The sequence below is a fragment of the Pectinophora gossypiella genome, chromosome 21, assembly GCF_024362695.1.
Source record: "Pectinophora gossypiella chromosome 21, ilPecGoss1.1, whole genome shotgun sequence".
In the NCBI taxonomy this organism is placed as follows: Eukaryota; Metazoa; Arthropoda; class Insecta; order Lepidoptera; family Gelechiidae; genus Pectinophora; species Pectinophora gossypiella.
In genome coordinates this window covers 6,082,128-6,100,874 of record NC_065424.1, presented here as the reverse complement: position 1 = coordinate 6,100,874, position 18,747 = coordinate 6,082,128, and the positions used below count along the sequence as shown (strand labels likewise).

The window sequence follows — 18,747 nt, the reverse complement described above, 5'->3', positions numbered from 1 at the left end:
GTAAGGATACTGTCTGTTTTTCTTTTTCAAATTGTTCTTTCATGTGATCTGTTCTTATCTGCCTATCTGCCTACAGGTTAGGTAATAAGGCTCTTTTGCATAAGTTTTGCGCCTTTTTAATGCTGGGAACGTTCCATAAGTGGGAACATTCTCGGGAACAGCACATCACTGGTTCTGAGGTCGATTACCAACCTCATCAACCCTGGTGTCAGGGTTATTATTGAGCTGCCAAAGACCCCTGACATGGCTCATGTAATGACTACATACTTACATCAGTAAGTAGTAATCGAGGCCAACTACTTATCGTGCCTTCTGAAGTAGAGATCATATGACTTTCGGACAATCAGGTGATCGGCCTGCAATGTCCTAACCAAACTAGGGATCACAAAGTGATTTTTGTGATATGCGCCATCGGGATTCGAACCTGGGACCTCCAGATCGTGAGCCCAACGCACAAACACTGGACCACAGAGGCCGTGCCCTTAAAGGTTAGGAATGTTCGGATTGAACTCTTGAAATATTGTACAACAATTTAAATTATGGAAATGGAATGACAAAAGGATTTAGTTACTCTTAAAATAATATCTTCTTCTATATGGGTTGCTATGGGTTGTGAGGTGGAGTACCAATCTCATCAAACCTGTGTTTGGGTTACTATAGAGCCGCCAAAAGCCCAACAAAAAATATATATATTATGGTGTGACATGTTATCGTAATTTGTGTTTGACTCATAATGTAACCACGTTCATCGCTTTGGGCAACTGTAATGAGAATGGTGACGTAATATTACGTATACGTATACGTATTTGTTATGTTATGTTATTAAATAAATGTATAACACTTAGGCGAAGTAACTGCTTTCTAGATCTGGTGACATACCTCATCACAGTCTGTCTCATCAGATCCATCCCCGCACTGCTGGTGTCCGTCGCAGATCTGCGAGGGGTGCACGCAGTGTCCGTTGTTGCATTGGAACTGTCCTGGGGCGCATCGGAACGCCCGGCAGGACGCTGGCTCGTCTGACCCATCACCGCAGTCATCCTGGTCGAAACATTTTTTTTTAAATAACGGCAATGGCCCCGATTCCTGCAGACACCGCCTAATTTTATTTAAAGTTATATCCGTCATTTTCATATCCGTCGAAAAGGAAAGGGACGGATGATTCACAGCTCTTAATTTTAGGAAGAATGAGTGAATGAATGAATAACCCGGGCGAATCAAAAGGTACGTCGCTGGTATGCAATCCGTTTGACGTGCTGTCTACTTAACTGTGTCGGGTTATTGACGGATGTAAAATTTTTAGACGGTTGGTTTAGATTTGTGCTTAAAATTGACGTGTGTTCCATAAATTTTATGCTTGTCGAATACCCGTCCCTTTCATTTTCGGCGGATAAGAAAATGACAGATATATCTGCTTCGCTTTTTTAAGTTATAACTTAAAATAAAATTAGATGGTATTTACAGGAATTAGCACCAATAAGTCGCTCAAAAACTTAAACGCGAAGTACTAATACGTATTCAATGAGGAACTTTTCAATCGATGTTCCCCAAACACACGATAGATGGCGTTGTTCACTTTTAACGTAATAATTACCTATTTTCTCATTGCTGGGATACATAATTATTCAACAGATACATAATTATACATCGTATCAACAGTGGCTGCAAGTTGTCTTAGATTACTTGTGGCTCTGCCCACCCCATTAGGGATTACGGGCGTGAGTTTATGTATGTATGTATGTATGTAATTATTCAAAAATGTAATGCAATGGCAGAAGCATATATAAAACTAATTGTTGCTTGATATTTGGATCACATTATGTATAGACTGATGTCGCTACCAATATTCCTTCTCTTTATTTTGTTCAGAATAATAATGATAAGTGGAAGTTGTAATTGTATCTTGGTGAAATAAAAAGGACCATCATTTATACCCAAAAACAAAGATAAAAGATGCAGATGAGACATATGTCTGTTATCCATGAAATTAGAAGTTTAAACGAAGAAAAAACTTAACAATGCCATCTATCGCATTTTTGGGGGAACCGCAATTGGAAAGTTTCTCATTAAGCAAAGATACAGACAAAAACCAACTCACGCTTATTTCCTACCGGGGTCTATGGTGTATGGGACATACCTAATAGTCTACCATTTATGGTCAGTCACATCAATATTAATATTATCACATCATTAATATTAATATTCGCACGCTGTATGGTTGAGTGATGGACTTTTATTGATATAATTTATATTTAAGATCTTTTGTACCACTCTAGAGCGAATAAATTTCATTTCATTTCAAATTTCATTTCATTTCATTTCATCTCTAGCGCGAGCAAACCAGCGCGTCTCAATGTTTGGATCTTGTAATTTAAGTAATACAGTTCATTCAATTATTTGTGTGTGGTTTTATTTTAATTACCAGCGCACCCTACATATTATGGACTATGGAATTCCACTCTTCTCTTGCTTCCTCCAAATCCATCAATTGATTCACACACGCACGCCGGTTCAGGGACTTAAATTATTACGTTATTCTTGATTAAAATCCATAAATAAGTTAAATAGAAAAAATGTAGTGTTTTTCGTTAGTTTTAGATCTGTATTTATTTAGTAATCAGAATTTCATAATTTATGATGAAGGTACGTTAAAAAAGAAAAACAATGATGCTAGTTGGGAAGGATGCTGTTGGATGCTAGCTATCACCTGATTGTCCGAAAAAGTAAGTTGATTCCGTGCTTCGGAGGGCACGTTAAGCCGTTGGTCCCGGCTATTAGCCGTAAAAACACCTCCACCAACCCGCAGTGAAGCAGCGTGGTGGAGTATGCTCCATACCCTCTCCGGTTGATTGAGAGGACGCCTGTGCCCAGCAGTGGGACGTATATAGGCTATTTATGTTATGTTATGCTAGTTGGAAAGATCGTACACCACCTTTCTCTTTCCCTTTCGACTGGTTTTGTCTTCTTCTTTCATTCAATCTTTACACGTCCGAATTATCTAAACAAAAGTGCCTTACTCTCTTCATATTTTTTTAAAACAAAAATTATACAAACCTGAGTATCACACCGCCACCAAAACGGTATACATTTAAGCGCGGTCTTGCAGACAAAGTGCGCGGATGTACAGTTGGGGGCGCAGGTTCTGCCGTCGGGGTTGAGGACGAAGTGTTCCGGGCACGCACATGTGGCGCCCGCTGTACCGCCTTCAGGGGCCGGGGTTAGTAGGCAGAGACCCGAACAGTTGAGCTTCTCGCAAAGGGCAGATAGTTCTGGAAATTGTTTAAATACTTAGTGGCTTTTGGATTGAATTTAGCAGTTCGGCAAAATTTAATCCAATTGTCAAATAATTCGACTGAACTTTGCTTGGCTGTCAAAATAACTGATTTAACACGTGCTGTTAGATAACAGAACTTACTAGATTTTTGTATTCAATAGTAACACTTTGATTTTTTTTTTAAATAACTAACGTCTTATCCGCCTAAAACTACTGCAGCTTCTCACGACCTGTATAGCCAGGGGAAATGCAAGAAAAACCATACGTTATTTAAAAAAAAAACCATAAACCAACAAAAAAATAGTCATACAATAGACTAATTTCCAACTAGTCAAATCAGTTACTTTTTATTAAACGTCAAAACACGAAATTACTATGGAATTTGTATGAAAAAGAACACTGTGACGTCATAGAAAAACGTGATAAAATGTCGGACTTATTATTACGTTTTCTTGATTAAAATTCATAAATAAGTTAAATAGAGAAAGGAAAAAGTTTTTCGTTAGTTTTAGATCTGTCTTTATTTCTCTCTCTATTTAAGAGCTGCGCTCTTGTCGGTGGAGTAATCGCCATTCCCCTCTTCTTCCCGCCACATCCTTCACCTCGACACGACCTGCACCGATTCATTTATAACAAACATTATAGAAGGAAAAACTGAAGGGAAGAGAGGAAGGGGTAGACCTAGGAGAAAATTTATGAAACAAATAAAAAGAAAAGGTGCAGATCGTGTAGTATCAGGAGGTGTCTTTATTTAGTAATCAGAATTTCATAATTTATCTTGAACTCGGTTTCGCAACGGTTAACGCGCTCGGTCTGCGATTGTTGAAGTTAAGCAACTTTCGCAAAGGCCGGTCATAGGATGGGTGACCACAAAAAAAAGAAAGTTTTCATCTCGAGCTCCTCCGTGCTTCGGAAGGCACGTTAAGCCGTTGGTCCCGGCTGCATTAGCAGTCGTCAATAACCATCAATCCGCACTGGGCCCGCGTGATGGTTTAAGGCCCGATCTCCCTATCCACCCATAGGGAAGGCCCGTGCCCCAGCAGTGGGGACGTTAATGGGCTGATGATGACGTTAATGGGCTGATGATGACGTTAATGGGCTGATGATGATGATCTTGAACTTAGTACACCACCCAATTTCGTAATTTGGCTACATAGTTACCTGGGTACTCTGGCTGTCGTGCGGGGTGGAAAATGCGCAAGTCCATGGGTTTGTGTACCACGTGCACTACGGTCTTGCACTCGTACGCACCGCCGGCGCTCAGGTTTGTTGTGTTCGTTTCCTGACCAAACAGATTCTTTTTTAAATTTGCCTGCTCATTTATATAAAAGAAAAGGTCTTAAAAAGGCCATATTTAACTTTTCCTTTAAATTTTAAGTTAATGGCTATGAATGTTATTTTTATTCTTAAGTTGACATAAGACATTTAAATGTTATTGTATTGGGAGTTATGCCTGTAATAATAATATTTTGGTCTGTGTAAATAAATAAATAAATATTGAAGCAATTCATACAAAAACCAATGTTGCAATCTGATGGTTGCTCTTATAAAAGTAAGTGTGCAATATCAACAAATATCAAATAGGATTATTTTTTTAAATTAATTTCTTCATGTGACCTTTTTAAACCTGCCACTCGGTACCTACAAAAATGCACATAATTTTAAATTATATATTATAGTATCCTCTGTTCACAGGGTCCGCTTACTTAACCTGAATATTTGGCAGGTCCGGTTTCTACAGAAGCGACTGACCTTCTAACCCGAATGGTAAAACCAGCCCAATACATATTAGGTGATATGTCACCTAATATGTATTGGGCCTCCGAAACATATTTCTCGGAAATGTGGGTTTCCTCACAATGTTTTCATGCATCTACCTGAATATTATCTTCTATCATGTCAGGGGCCTTTGGCGGCTCAATAGTAACTACGACACCAGGGTTGATGAGGTTGGTACTCCACAACCCACACGATAGAAGAAGATTAAGTTTATGCATAAACATCCGTGACAGTACATACGAGACATCTAAATATATAAAAGGAGAAACTGACTGACTGACATATCAACGCACAGCCTAAACGGCTAAACGTAGGCACTTGAAATTTGGAAGGGACGTAGCTTAGGTACCGTAGAGGTGCACTAAGAAAGGAATTTCCGAAATTCCCACGGGAACGGGAATTAGCGGGAAAATCCTTTTGTATGAAAAATCTAAACCGCTTAAGTTAGACGCTTGAAATTTGGCATGCAGATACCTTAGTAAACTTAAAGCTTAGTTGCAACAGGATATTGCAAAATTTTCACGGGAACGGAAGTTAGCGGGAAAAAAACATTTGTATGAAAAAATCTAAACCGCGTAATATAGATACACGCCACGCGGACGAAGTCGCGGGCAAAAGATAGTACCTTATAATGCGGGTTGGGTCGTCGCCGGCAGGACTCGATGGCGCGCGTCTCCCAGTCGCTCCAATACACGCGGCCCTCCCACACCGCCAGAGCGAACACGTGGTGCAGCTGCAGCCACGGCATGCGCTCTGGTGCACAAACGAAACATAATCAACGACACACAAACAACAAGTTGGTCAAGACATACAGGGCGTTAGGTTTAGGCCTGTGCTGGATTCGAACCTGGGACCTCCTCCCTCCTTCCTTTCCATTTCCATACTTGTCATCCTTCTCCCATACTTTTGCGACGGAAAATTCCACTTGATTCCATTCATTCCATTCATTAAAGCTGTACAAGCCTTTGTGTGCTAGTAACCCAAAACATAATTTCCTGCCAAATCGCGTTGTGGACTCTTGGAATAAGCTCCCAGAATCAATAGTTAGTGCACCATCAGTGAACTCCTTTAAACACAGACTAGACGTTTACCACATGAACATTGATAATAGAAAATAACAATCTTAAAAACAAGTGCAGTGAAGTACACGCATCAGCTCTGAGCTGCTAGTGTACATAAACAAATATAATAATAATAATAATAATATCAACTCAGAATCATGGTCTGAATCATCCCCCTTAGTATGCGTTACGGTGTCAGTGTCACTAACACCCAAACCTACTTGTATGGCTACCTGTATGTACTTGTACGGGGTGTAAGTGACACCGTATCGAATAATGAGAGATTATTCGCCTCATGATGAGACGGCCTCCGTGGTCAAGTGGTTGGGCGTTGGACTCACGATCTGGAGGCCCCGAGTTGGGGGCATATCACAAAAAACACTTAATGATCCCTAGTTTGGTTAGGACATTACATGCCGATCACTTGATTGTCCGAAAGTAAGATGATCCGTGCGGAAGGCACGTAAAGCCGTTGGTCCCGATTACTATTTACTGATGTGAGTAATCGTTACATGAGCCATGTCAGGGGCATTTGGCGGCTCAATAATAACCCTGATACCAGGGTTGTTGAGGCTGGTATTCCGCCACACAACCCACATGACAAGAAGATTCAGCTCATTATTTTCGAGTTAATATCAAGCGAAACTTTCCGTCGCAAAAGTATGGAAAAGGGATCGTACCTCTGGAAAACAGCACCCGGACATGCTTTCCATCGAGGTCTGCCACGGCGATGTAGTCCTCGCGGGCGTCGGCGAAGTACAGCTCGTTGGAGTGGTGCAAGACGGTGAGCGCGTTGGGCCAGCCGAGCCCCGAGCCGATGATGACGGCGCGCTGGCTGCCGTCCATGCCGGCGCGGCCGATGTGGGGCCGCGCGCCCCAGTCCGACCAGTAGATGGTCCTGAGGAGGCAGAAGGGATTCAAAAATTAGCCACGGATTGGCAACAAAAGACAATCAAGTCGATTTTACGTTCGCCAGAGCCTCAAGTTACGGGGGGGGGGGGGGGGGGGGGTTGGTGCTATTTGACATTTGTTGACTCTATATGCGAAAAAGTCAAATAGTAATATTGCTTTTTTTAGTTGAATTGCCTTTTTAGACTCCCTGAAGAAAACTTATTTATGAATTTTAATCAAGAAAAACGTAATAAGTCCGTCATTTTATCACGTTTTTCTATGACGTCACAGTACCGTTTCCTTAGTAATTTCGAGACATTCTGAAAAAGTAACTGATTTGACTAGTTGGAAAGTAGCCTATAGAACGGCGTGCCCCATTGTATACGTACCCTCGCGCGGGGTGGAGCGCCAGCGCCCGCGGCTCGCTGAGCCCGCCGCGCAGCAGCACGCGGCGGTGCTGGCCGTCGAGGCGGGACACCTCGATGGTGTCAGTGCCCTTGTCACACCAGTACATCACGTGCGCCACCCAGTCCACTGCCAGACCGTCCGGGTTCTGCAGCGTCGCCCCGTGGAGCAGCTGCGGGGAACAACAGGTTTTAAATAACTGAGATAAACCCCTTGATGTTTTCCTCAACCTTCCTTTCGGGTAGATTGAGAGGTGGATCACCAACCCTGGTGTCACCGTCAAAGGCCTCTGAAGTGACTCCCAGTACGATACAAAAACTCTTTATTGGAATAGAATAGTGTTTATTACGGGAAGCGCCGCGGTTCGAATCCCGGTACAGGACTTGCACAAATGACTTATTAATTTACCTTAAGTGCAGTTTCCATTAACACAGTTGGCTCGACCATTATAGACAATACAGCTCACCACCTATCACGTTGGACTAACAGAAAGCTCGGTGAGGTGTGGGTACTTAGTTCGCCTTGAGATGGGTGGACCCCTAATTACCCTAATGACCCTTATGTTATGTAATAAATAAGACTGTCAATTTACAGAAGTGATACTTTGTACGAGAATGAATGAAAGATCGATGACACGAGGCCCTAGAAGTGTTAAAGCTACAAGACTAACACCAGCCCACTAAGTTTCTTACAGGTAGTCCAAGATAAGCTGGAAGAAATCCCAATTAGGGATAAGCTCGCCTGTGCTCTATACTGGGTGTTAGTGACATCGTAACGAATACTGAGGGAGATGATTCAGACCATGATTCTGAGTTAAAATCAAGTGGAATTTTCCGTCGCAAAATTCATGATTTTTCTATTGTATTTTTTTAATTATTTTCAATTCTATACTTTTGCGATCAAAAATTCCACTTGATATTAACTCAGAATAATGAGCTAAATCAGCCCCCTCAGTATTCGTTACGATGTCACTTACACCCCGTACCAGTACATACAGGTAGCCATACAAGTAGGTATGGGTGTTAGTGACACCGTAACGAATACTGAGGGGGATGATTCAGACCATGATTCTGAGTTGATATTAAGTGGAATTTCCTGTCAGAAAATTCATGAAAATTTTTGTTTTCTTAAATTATTTTCCATTCCAAACTTTTGCGATGGAAAATTCCACTTGATATCAACTCAGAATCATGGCCTGAATCATCCCCCAAAGTTTTCGTTACGATGTCACAAACACCCTGTATAAGGGTAAGTTATGTGTAAATATTCTTTGTATTTTAAAGCAATAAAGAGTTTACAAACAAACTAACCTGATAATCGTCGCTGGTAGAAGCAGGCACACTAGACGCCCGACAGACCCTCTTGATGGAGCTGCCGAGGCGCGTGACGTCACTCCAGTAGAGGCAACCGCTGGCCCACTCCATGTCCAGCGCCACGGCGTTGGTGAGGTTGTGCACTATGAGCGAGGTGGGCGGCTCGTGCGCGGTGGGCTCCAGCGGCGCGCGCCGGATGTAGTAGCGGTTCGTGAAGATTAACGACGCTTTTATTGCTGGCAGAAAAGAAAGAATAATAGTCGTTTATTTACTTCTTCTGTTGTGTGGGTTGTGAGGTGGATTACCAACCCCATCAACCCTGATGTCAGGATTACTGTTGAGCCGCCAATGGCCACAGACATGGGTCATGCAACGTCTACTAACTTACATGAATAAGTAGTAACCAACCGGGACCAACGGCTTAACGTGTCTTCCGAAGCACGGGTTTACGATTATTTACTAAAAGGGCTGAGCTACAATTATGCATAAAACAAACAGGATATAATATAACAATAACAAAACGGTTTGCGGCGGTCCCTGAACTAAGCACAGCTTGTATCGCAGGGTCCAGGATACGATTTTTTAAATACAGATAATGGACACACGGATAAGTGGCTATATTATTCGTTTCATATGCAAATATCATCCCCCTAATATCATCCCGTTTTTCACAGGGTCCGCTTACCTAACCTGAAGATTTGACAGGTCCGGTTTTTTACAGAAGCGACTGCCCGTCTGACCTTCCAAACAACGAAGGGCAAACCAGCCCAATACAGGTTAGGTCACATACCTCCGAAAGTGCATTTCTCGGGAATGTGAATTTCCTCACGATGTTTTCCTTCACCGCTGAGCGAGCACGTGATAATCATTTATGATCCAAACATGAATTCGAAAACAAATTCGACAATCATTGGTTTAGGCTTGTGCTGGATTCAAACCTGCGACCTCAAAGTGAGAGGTAAGCGTTCTACCAACTGGGCCACCACGGCTCGGTATGTGCAAATATAATAATTGGAATTCATTTAAATACAACATACACCGAATGTATGCATTGTGGGCGGAAATTAACTTAATTTCAATTTGACAACTCTTAAATTGTTGCCGTCTTTCATTTATAAATACGCGCTAGACAGAGATGCAGCTAGATTTAGCCTTGTCAAATTAAGTTTATGTTGGTGATTGCCCGATTGATACCAGATTGGCTACTGTTCGGTACCCCGCTTGCCACAAGGTGGTAGTGTGACTAGGGATCGACGATCCAACGGCGTTATGTTGGAAGTTGTATATATGCGTCTTGCTGTGTAAACTTCGATATCGCGTTTCACAACTGCTTGAAGACTGCATTATTGAATGTGGCGCCATATGTTGCATGTGGGCGGAACTAGCTGGCCAACTAGTTGGGTCCGCCACACCACTACCGATGATGGCATAAAAATGTCGTCTACTTACAACTGATCGGTGCACAACTGATGCCGTCAGACATCAGTCTGTATCCTTTAGCACACGAACAGACGAAGCTACCCATGGTGTTCCTATAAAAAAAGACCAAATATTTAAAAATCGTAAGCGCGGGATTAAAACTTATATTTTGTAAGCAAATTAGAAACGACGGAAAACTCCACTTGATATTATCTCAGAATCAATATCTGAATCATCCCCCTGAGTATTCGTTACGATGTCACTAACACCCTGTATACTCAAATAGTGCTTATTCACTCTTGCCTTGAAAATCCCCAAATTGTATGTATCGGAGAACAATGTCGCATACTACTAGATTTTATCTATCTAACTACATACCGGCAGTGATGGTCACAGGGCTCGTCCTCCTGGCACTCATCCACGTCTGCGCAGGCGCCGGCGCCGGCCCGCCTCCACCCCGGGCGGCACCAGCACGCGAACCCCACGGCCAAGTCCGTGCAGTTGTGCGCGCACTCGCCGTTCATCGTTAGACACTCGTTTATATCTGCCAGGGAGACGGGGGTTCAACATTTAGAAAGAAGTAGACTTTAGCATTACAGACGGCGATACGGCTCACCACCTATCCCGATGGTCTACCAGAAAGCTCGGTGAGGCGCGAGTACTTAGTTAATTTTTTAATGGATGAACTTCCAACGCAATTAGGAATATACCGATATCGACCCCGCCGGCGTGGTCGACGATTTCTACTATCGACCTACTCGAGTCGATTAATAGGGTAGTTTCCAACAAGTCAAATCAGTTACTTTTTACTAAACATCAAAACACGAAATTACTACGGAATTTGTATGAAAAAGCAACCTGTGACGTCATAGAAAAACGTGATAAAAGGTCGGACTTTTATTATTACATTATTCTCCATTAAAATTCATAAATAAATTGAATAGAAAAAATAAAATGTTTTTCGACAGTTTTAGATCTGTCTTTATTTAATAATCAGAATTACAGTAATTTATCTTTGACTTCACTCACTTAATAAGACACGACGAATTTATTAAAAACATACATACATATATAAACTCACGCCCGTAATCCCTAATGGGGTGGGCAGAGCCACAAGTAATCAAAGACAACTTGCAGCCACTGTTGATACAATGTCGTAAACTGGATATAATGAACCTTATGGTGATAAGGGATCAGCCTATCGCCCATAACATAAAACAAAAACACCATAGAAGGAAAGCTACAAGGAAAGAGAGGAAGGGGAAGACCAAGAAGAGGTTACATGGAACAGATCAAAGTGAAGGTGAACGTCGTGTCTTATAAGGAAGTGAAGGAACCTTTGATAGACAAGAATGGAGAATAGTACACCGACAAGTTCGTGGCTCTTAAATTAGTGATGAAGATCTTTGACTTAGGAAACTACGCAATTCTTTCATCATCATCAATTTAAGAGCAACGCTCTTGTCGGTGCAGCATTTTCCATGCTACTGACGCAATTCTTTATTGCACAAAAAATACTTGGGACATATACAAACGGATGAAATAAGCATAATAGGCAGCTTTATCATGATTGAGTAACTCACTGCAGTGCCACTCGTCAGTGAGGTCCCCACAGTCGTCGTCTCCGTCGCAGAGTGCGCTGACGGGCACGCATGCGCCGTTGCCGCACTGCCAGTGGCCGCGCGCGCATGCGCCCACCGGGGCCACCGCTTGCTCCACTCCCGAGCCAAACGCACGGGTGAACGACGCTGGTACATACACAACATATTGGATTAACAAACAAAGAAAAATACAAAAACCTCTCGTCTACCGGAACGCTCGACCAGCCAGAAATAGGGTACTTTCCAACTAGTCAAATCAGTTAATTTTTACTAAAGGTCAAAACACGAAATTACTATAGAATTTGTATGAAAAAGCACACTGTGACGTCATAGAAAAACGTGATAAACTGTCGGACTTATTATTACGTTTTTCATGATTAAAATTTAAACAGAACAGAAAAAGGAATGTTTTTCGTTAGTTCTTGATCTGTGTTTATTTAGTAATCAGAATTTTATAATTTATTTAGTACACGACCCAATTATCATCAGATGAGATTGCGATCAAACAAAACATACATAACACAGCATCACGCGCAAGCATCGTAGCAATGAGATAAATTAGTGGGTTGTGAGGTGGATTACCAACCTCATCAACCCTGGTGCCAGGGTTATTATTGAGACGCCAAAGGCCCCTGACATGGCTCATGTAGCGACTACATACTTTCATCAGCAAGTAGTAACCGGGACCAACGGCTTAACGTGCCTTCCGAAGCACGGATCAATCAGGTGATCAGCCTGTTCGTAACCAAAATAGGGATGACATAGTAATTTTTGTGATATGTCCCCGCCGGGATTCGATCCCGGGGCCTCCGGATCGTGAGAAACGCTCAACCACTGAACCACAGAGGCCGTTAGAATGTAGATACCAGGGCTACTGAGAAAGGGCTACTTGCGACTTGCAATAAACTTCTATTCTATTCTAAAGACTCACTAGCCGTGGCATCGTCCTTCATTATGCGCACTGCTAAGGAGTGGAATTCTCTGCCGTCTTCAGTATTTCCGAATGCATATAACCCGGGTGCTTTCATGGCCAGAGTGAACAGGCACCTTCTGGGCGAGCTCGCTCCATCTTAAGCCTCGTCAATTCCTTCGGGCAAGTCTGGGGCCAAGAGAAAACCCATCAAAGGTAAAAAAGGGTCTGAAAAAGTAGTACTAACCACACATATAGGGATCCTCATCACTCCCAGCGCCTTGTCCTAGCCCATCCAAACAGTGGTCTCTGGCATCACAGAGTAACTCTCTTGGTATGCATTTCCCAGAGCAGTAGAGCGCCCCCGGCATGCCGGCGCAGAGGGGCGCGGGGGGCGCGAGGGTGGCGGCGGGGGTACGGGGCGAGCAGCCGGGGGGCTCGTCCGACCCGTCCACGCAGTCCGAGTCGCCGTCGCAGTACAACTCCTGCGCAATAGGTTATACAAAGGATCATTAAAGCGGTTACTCACTCGCTACTAAATGAGTTTTGTCGTGTCCTTATTTATTTTGATATGTCTTTATTTAGTAATCACAATGATGCTAATTCCTGTAAACACCATTTAATTTTATTTTAAGTTACATCTGTCATTTTCTTATCCGCCGAAAAGGAAAGAGACGGGTAATCGACAAGCATAAAATTTATGGAACGCACGTTAATTTTAAGCACAAATCTAGAACAACTGTCTAATAATTTTACATTGGCCAATAACCCGCCAGAATTATGTTGACAGCACACGTCAAACGGTTTGCATACCAGCGAGATACCTTTTTGATTCGTCCGGGTTACTCATTAATTTACTCATTCTTCCTAAAATTAAGAGCTGTCAAACATCCGTCCCTTTCCTTTTCGGCGGATAAGAAAATGACAGCTATAACTTAAAGTAAAATTAGGAGGCGTCTGTAGGAATCGGGGCCAATTTCATAATTTATTTTTGACCTAGGAAACCCAATTAACCATTAGAACCTTCTCAGCCGAACGGTAACCACTAGACGTCATTTGGCGTTACAAGAAAAAGAGAAGAAGAGTTTACAAGAAGAGTGTATTGATGAAATTCGATTACAATTTAGATAAGATTCCTTAAACGACCATCATCATCCCCCTGCCCTTACCCACTCTAAGTGGGGTCGGCACAACATGTATTCATGTCCTAAGCGATATCTGTGGTATTATATCTACTTGGCCGAACAAACGGAGAGCGCTGGGAGCTGTAACCAGGTTAAAATTTATGACTACAGGCTTTACTGAAGATCATCATCATCACTAATTTAGCCACGCTCTTGTCGGTGTAGTTTTCTCCATTCACGTCTATCAAGGGTCAATTCTTTGACTTCCTTATATGACTCGACGTTTGCCTTGTCTTTAATATGTTCCATGTAAGCTTTTACACACACAAACAAAATATGAGAAACATCGAGAAGATAGAAGGAAAGAGAGGAAGGGTCTTCTCCTGTCTACTCACCGCATTAAGACAGGCGCCCGACGACACACATCTAAAGGCGCCGGCGGCGCAGGCGCAGTTGTTCTCGTCCTCGGCGTGCGGGCAGTGCGCTACGCCGTCGCAGCGGGCGCTCAGGGGCACGCACGGCCCGCCGCCCGGCCCCGACGTACCGCACGCGAACTGCGTGGATGTACACGATGAGGTGTTCGTGTGACCTGCGGGGGAGGAAGAATTGGAATGTGACACCTCTATTCTCGTGGGCAACCACTGGTGGCTAGCGACACTAAGAACTGTTTCGTTGTCCACCAATGGAGCCAACGCTACTAAAATTGTCGCGTTGTCCACTATATAAAATAATTTCAACATGATACCCTCCACGCGTTTCTGAGAAAAAGGTCTTGACGGACAACAGAATGATCCTATAACGGGTTCGGGTTCCGTTTTTCCTGTGGAGGATCGGAACCCTAAAAATATGATTATGATTAACATAATTTGTCATCATGACGTTTCTTTTATTTTGTCGCTCTTTTCGTTTTTCTGAGCTGGATTCGAGCCTGCGACCTCAAAGTGAGACGCAAGCGTTCTACCCAAACGAGCTTTGACTCCAAACGAAAAATCTGGACCCGGTGTAGGACCAACCATGGAAAGTCGAACCATCACTTACATAAATGGAGCTAAAAGGAGTCGCCATACTGTGAATGTGGTCACCCGGATTAAACCCTCTCATTAAAGTCTCACATAGTGAACGAGTGCCCTCTACACCGGTTCCCAGGTGGCAAAGCCGAGCTGCATTGTGTGACGGGTGTGGCAGAGACTTGGTTAAGGGAGCTTAAGCTGGATATATGGTCCACGCAGGATAATTTATTTTTGTTTGCCATACGTAATAATAATAATGGTCTGAATCGTTCCCCTCCGTACTTGTCAGGATGTCACTAACACCCTGTATGTTCCATTACCACAATGCAGCGTCTCGTCGCTGCCGTCGGTGCAGTCGGCGCGGCCGTCGCAGCGCCACGCCAGCGGCACGCACTCGGCGCCGCCCGCCTTGCTCGCCCCGCTGCTGCCGCAGGTGAACTGCAGCGGGCCGCAACCCTCGCCGGATTCTTCTAGAGAATCTATTATGCTCTTGTCCGAGTCTTCTGTTTCTTCTGGAAAGAGTAAAAGTCATATAGATGACTGTCCTTTTTAAGGATTCCGCAAAATGGTAGAAGAAACCCTCATGGTTAGAGTGAGTCCGTCCGGTCAAAAAGCCCCCTCTCCTGTGTCCCTTATTTATAACATAAGGGGCAAATAAGCAGCAAATACCGTACCAGAGGGGCCATAAGTGCGTTGCTGACCATTCAGATGGGGAAAGGGGAGGCATAGGGGAAACATACTTCACGACGGTGTTTATGTGAGGCCGTGATATCTCTCCGCTCGAGCTGGCCAATTTGTGCTGACGCATAGCTTTCCAACTTTCTGGATCCTTCGATCTTAAATGAGAGACGTCTCACAGAAAGCTTAGTGATAATCAGTGACTATGTACTAGTGGCTTCGACCCACCTTGGCACCCGACCTCGTCCTCCCCGTTAGGACAGTCCGTGTGATTGTCGCAGCGCCAGGCCGGCATGTAGCAGTCGGCGCCGGCGCCGCAGGGCACCGCTTGCGGCCCCAGCGCGGCGCACGACGCCAGTGCGCAGGCGCGCTCGTCGGACGCGTCGGCGCACTGCAGCACGCCGTCACAGCGCGCCGTGATCTCCACGCACATGCCGTCGTCGCATCTGGGAGGACATTTGATTTTATACTTCTAACTTTTGTTACTCATGGCATCTAGTGGTGTGGTTTGTAAGGTCGACCCACTACACTAATCCTGATGTCAGAATTATCGTTGTTACGCCTTAGGCCTCTGACATGGTTCCAAATGTGGTTCAAAATGTTACATAACATGGCCTATATACGTTCCACTGCTCGGCTCAGGCCTCTGTTCAACTAGAGGGCTCGTGGAGCAAACAAGAAAAAGATATGCAAATAGGTTATCATAATCATCAGACGTATGACGCCCACTGCTGGGCATATGCCTCCACCAAGGATCTCCACGACGATCGGTCCTGCGCTGCCCGCATCCAGCGGCTTCCCCGACCTTCAAATAGGTTATGACTGGGTCACAAATAAACTATAAGGTTTTAATCCGAAAATTAATGAAAAAAATGTTGCCGATTATTTACGTTAATGATTATCTACTGTCTACTATCTACTACGTAGATCTTCTGTATGTCGCGTATGGAACACATTGTTTTCTAGTGTGTGAAGTATCCACACCATTTCTCCAACGCATCTACAGCCTGCGTTTCTTTCTGCATCCAAGAGGTGTCCTTTGCTGTGTGAACAAAATCGGGCAATGACTGTTAAGGAAAGTCTTCTTCTATCGTGTGGGTTGTGAGGCGGATTACCAACCCCATCAACCTGGTGTCAGGGTAACTATTGAGCCACAGAAGGCCCCTGAAATGGCTATGTAACGACTATTAACTTACAACACCGGGACTGCCTTCCGAAGAACGGATCATCTTACTTTCGGACAATCAGGTGACCAGCCTGTAATGTCCTGACCAAACTAGGGATCAGGAAGTCATTTTTGTAATGTCCCCACCGGGATTTGAACCCGGGACCTCCGGATCGTGAGCCCAACGCTCGAACCACTGGACCGCGGAGGCGGTTAAAGGCTAGTGAACGTGATGCGTACTTGAACTGCGTGGGCTGGCAGTCGCAGCCGGCCTCGTCGGTGCCGTCGTCGCAGTCGGCGCGGCCGTCGCACACGCCGCGCGCGGCCACGCAGCGCCCGCCCGCGCCGCACGGCACCCAGCCCGCCGGGCACACGCGGGACGCTGCACCATGCGACACAAATCAAAATCATTTACATACATAAACTCACGCCTATTTCCCACCGAGGCAAGCCGAGACTATTCCATTTTGCTTCGATCCTTGCACACTTCTCTTACTTCCTCCACATTCATCAATCGTTTCATACACGCACGCCGGTTCAGAGGAGATCGTACTGAACTTTTTTTAAGGACATCTCCAATTTGGTCAATGTACGTCCTTCTAGGAGCCTTATATACTGCTTTCGTAATCCTTCATACGCTCTATGTGTCCAAACCAACTTCCCTTCTCAATCTTAGTCACTATATCTTACTACTTTTACACACCATTTCTCACTCTATCACTCAATTTAACACCGCAGATACTACGCAACAACCTCATTTCTACGGCATTAATCCTACCGTACTTCAACGTAGGCACAAGTACTGCATTGTGAACAGCCACCTTCGCATCTTGCGAGAATCATTCATTCGACCCACATTCAACCATAGATAAACTTGTTGAAGGTATTTTTTAAAATCTACGTCATTTCACAAGTTGTTAAAGGTGAGGAGAGGAAGTGACGGCAAACTGCAACAGCAACACATCTTTCAAATCAATGTAGGTATACATTCAAGTTATTTAATAACTAGAGGAACACATTTATTACCACGCATCTTTATCATTTAAATAATCATTGGTGCTGATTACGGTACACACCATCTAATTGTCATTTGCTTATCCGCCGAAAAGGAAAGGGACGGGTAATCGACAGGCATAAAATTTATGGAAAACGCGTCAATTTTAGACAGACATTAAAAAAACCCTTCAGAATTAAATTGACAGCACACGTGAAACGAATTGCATATGAGCGAGATGCCTTTTTAAGTCGCCCGGGTTATTTTTAATTTTGAAATTAACAGTGTCATTTAACCGTTCCTTTCCTTTCCGGCGAATAAGAAATAAACATAAAAAGGGAGCAGTTCATTTTAAAACGAATGAATGAAATAACCCGGGCGAATCAAATAATAATAACAACGAATAGTCAATAACTCCAATAAAACATTTGTAAAATCGTTATTTTACAATGTTTGGCCTCATCTTTGGAGCGTTTTCCCGTTTTCACACCCAATCCCAAAAATTACTGAAGCGACTGCCAATTTAAATTTCCTTCCGAGTCTATATTGTCTACGTCACGTTATACTCACTACAGAAGTACAGATCCTCGTCGCTAGCGTCTGTAGTGTCACTGCAATGCGGTACTCCATCACATACTAGCTCGTTAGGTATGCAGGCACCCTCGGCGCAGGAGAACTGGTTGTCTGCGCACACGCTGTCTAAAGGCCTGCAGGAGTGGAGGTCTGAGGACAACTCGCGGCCCGCGCCGCAGTGGCAGGACGCGAGGCCTGATTCGTCCATCGTGCAGATTTCAGCGCAACCGCCGTTCAAGACCAGGCAGGGGTCGCGGGAACCTGATGAGAGATAATATTACCAGTCGGTCTTAGCATCGCCGCGCATTTTAATATACCTCGTACCTAATGTACTTCGTTCAATAGGCTCACGTTCAGGACGCCCCGGGTTCGAATTCCGGTGGGGACATATAAAAAAAAGATTCACTTAGTGATCCCTAGTTTGGTTAGGTCATTACAAGCTGATCACCTGATTTTCGTATCACCTGAAGTAAGATGATCCGTGCTTCGGAAGGCACGTTAAGCCGTTGGTATTTACTGTTTTTGCCCGGTTACTATTTACTGATGTAAG

General features: G+C 44.0%; 1 protein-coding gene across 1 annotated transcript in view; it reads right to left on the bottom strand.

Moving 5' to 3' along the window:
* The window catches only part of LOC126376757 (low-density lipoprotein receptor-related protein 1), a 131,641-nt gene that overhangs the window by 45,348 nt on the left and 67,546 nt on the right, over positions 1-18,747 (bottom strand). Inside the window, exons 52-67 of the mRNA XM_050024327.1 lie at positions 18,195-18,458; positions 16,871-17,012; positions 15,694-15,911; positions 15,108-15,299; positions 14,173-14,366; positions 12,901-13,138; positions 11,726-11,890; positions 10,521-10,686; positions 10,173-10,255; positions 8,721-8,959; positions 7,395-7,582; positions 6,795-7,012; positions 5,679-5,806; positions 4,436-4,556; positions 3,055-3,269; positions 880-1,041 (exon numbers count right to left, since the gene is read on the bottom strand). Coding sequence (XP_049880284.1) covers positions 880-1,041; positions 3,055-3,269; positions 4,436-4,556; positions 5,679-5,806; positions 6,795-7,012; positions 7,395-7,582; positions 8,721-8,959; positions 10,173-10,255; positions 10,521-10,686; positions 11,726-11,890; positions 12,901-13,138; positions 14,173-14,366; positions 15,108-15,299; positions 15,694-15,911; positions 16,871-17,012; positions 18,195-18,458 — 2,933 coding nt within the window. The remainder of the gene's footprint in view (positions 1-879; positions 1,042-3,054; positions 3,270-4,435; positions 4,557-5,678; positions 5,807-6,794; positions 7,013-7,394; positions 7,583-8,720; positions 8,960-10,172; positions 10,256-10,520; positions 10,687-11,725; positions 11,891-12,900; positions 13,139-14,172; positions 14,367-15,107; positions 15,300-15,693; positions 15,912-16,870; positions 17,013-18,194; positions 18,459-18,747) is intronic.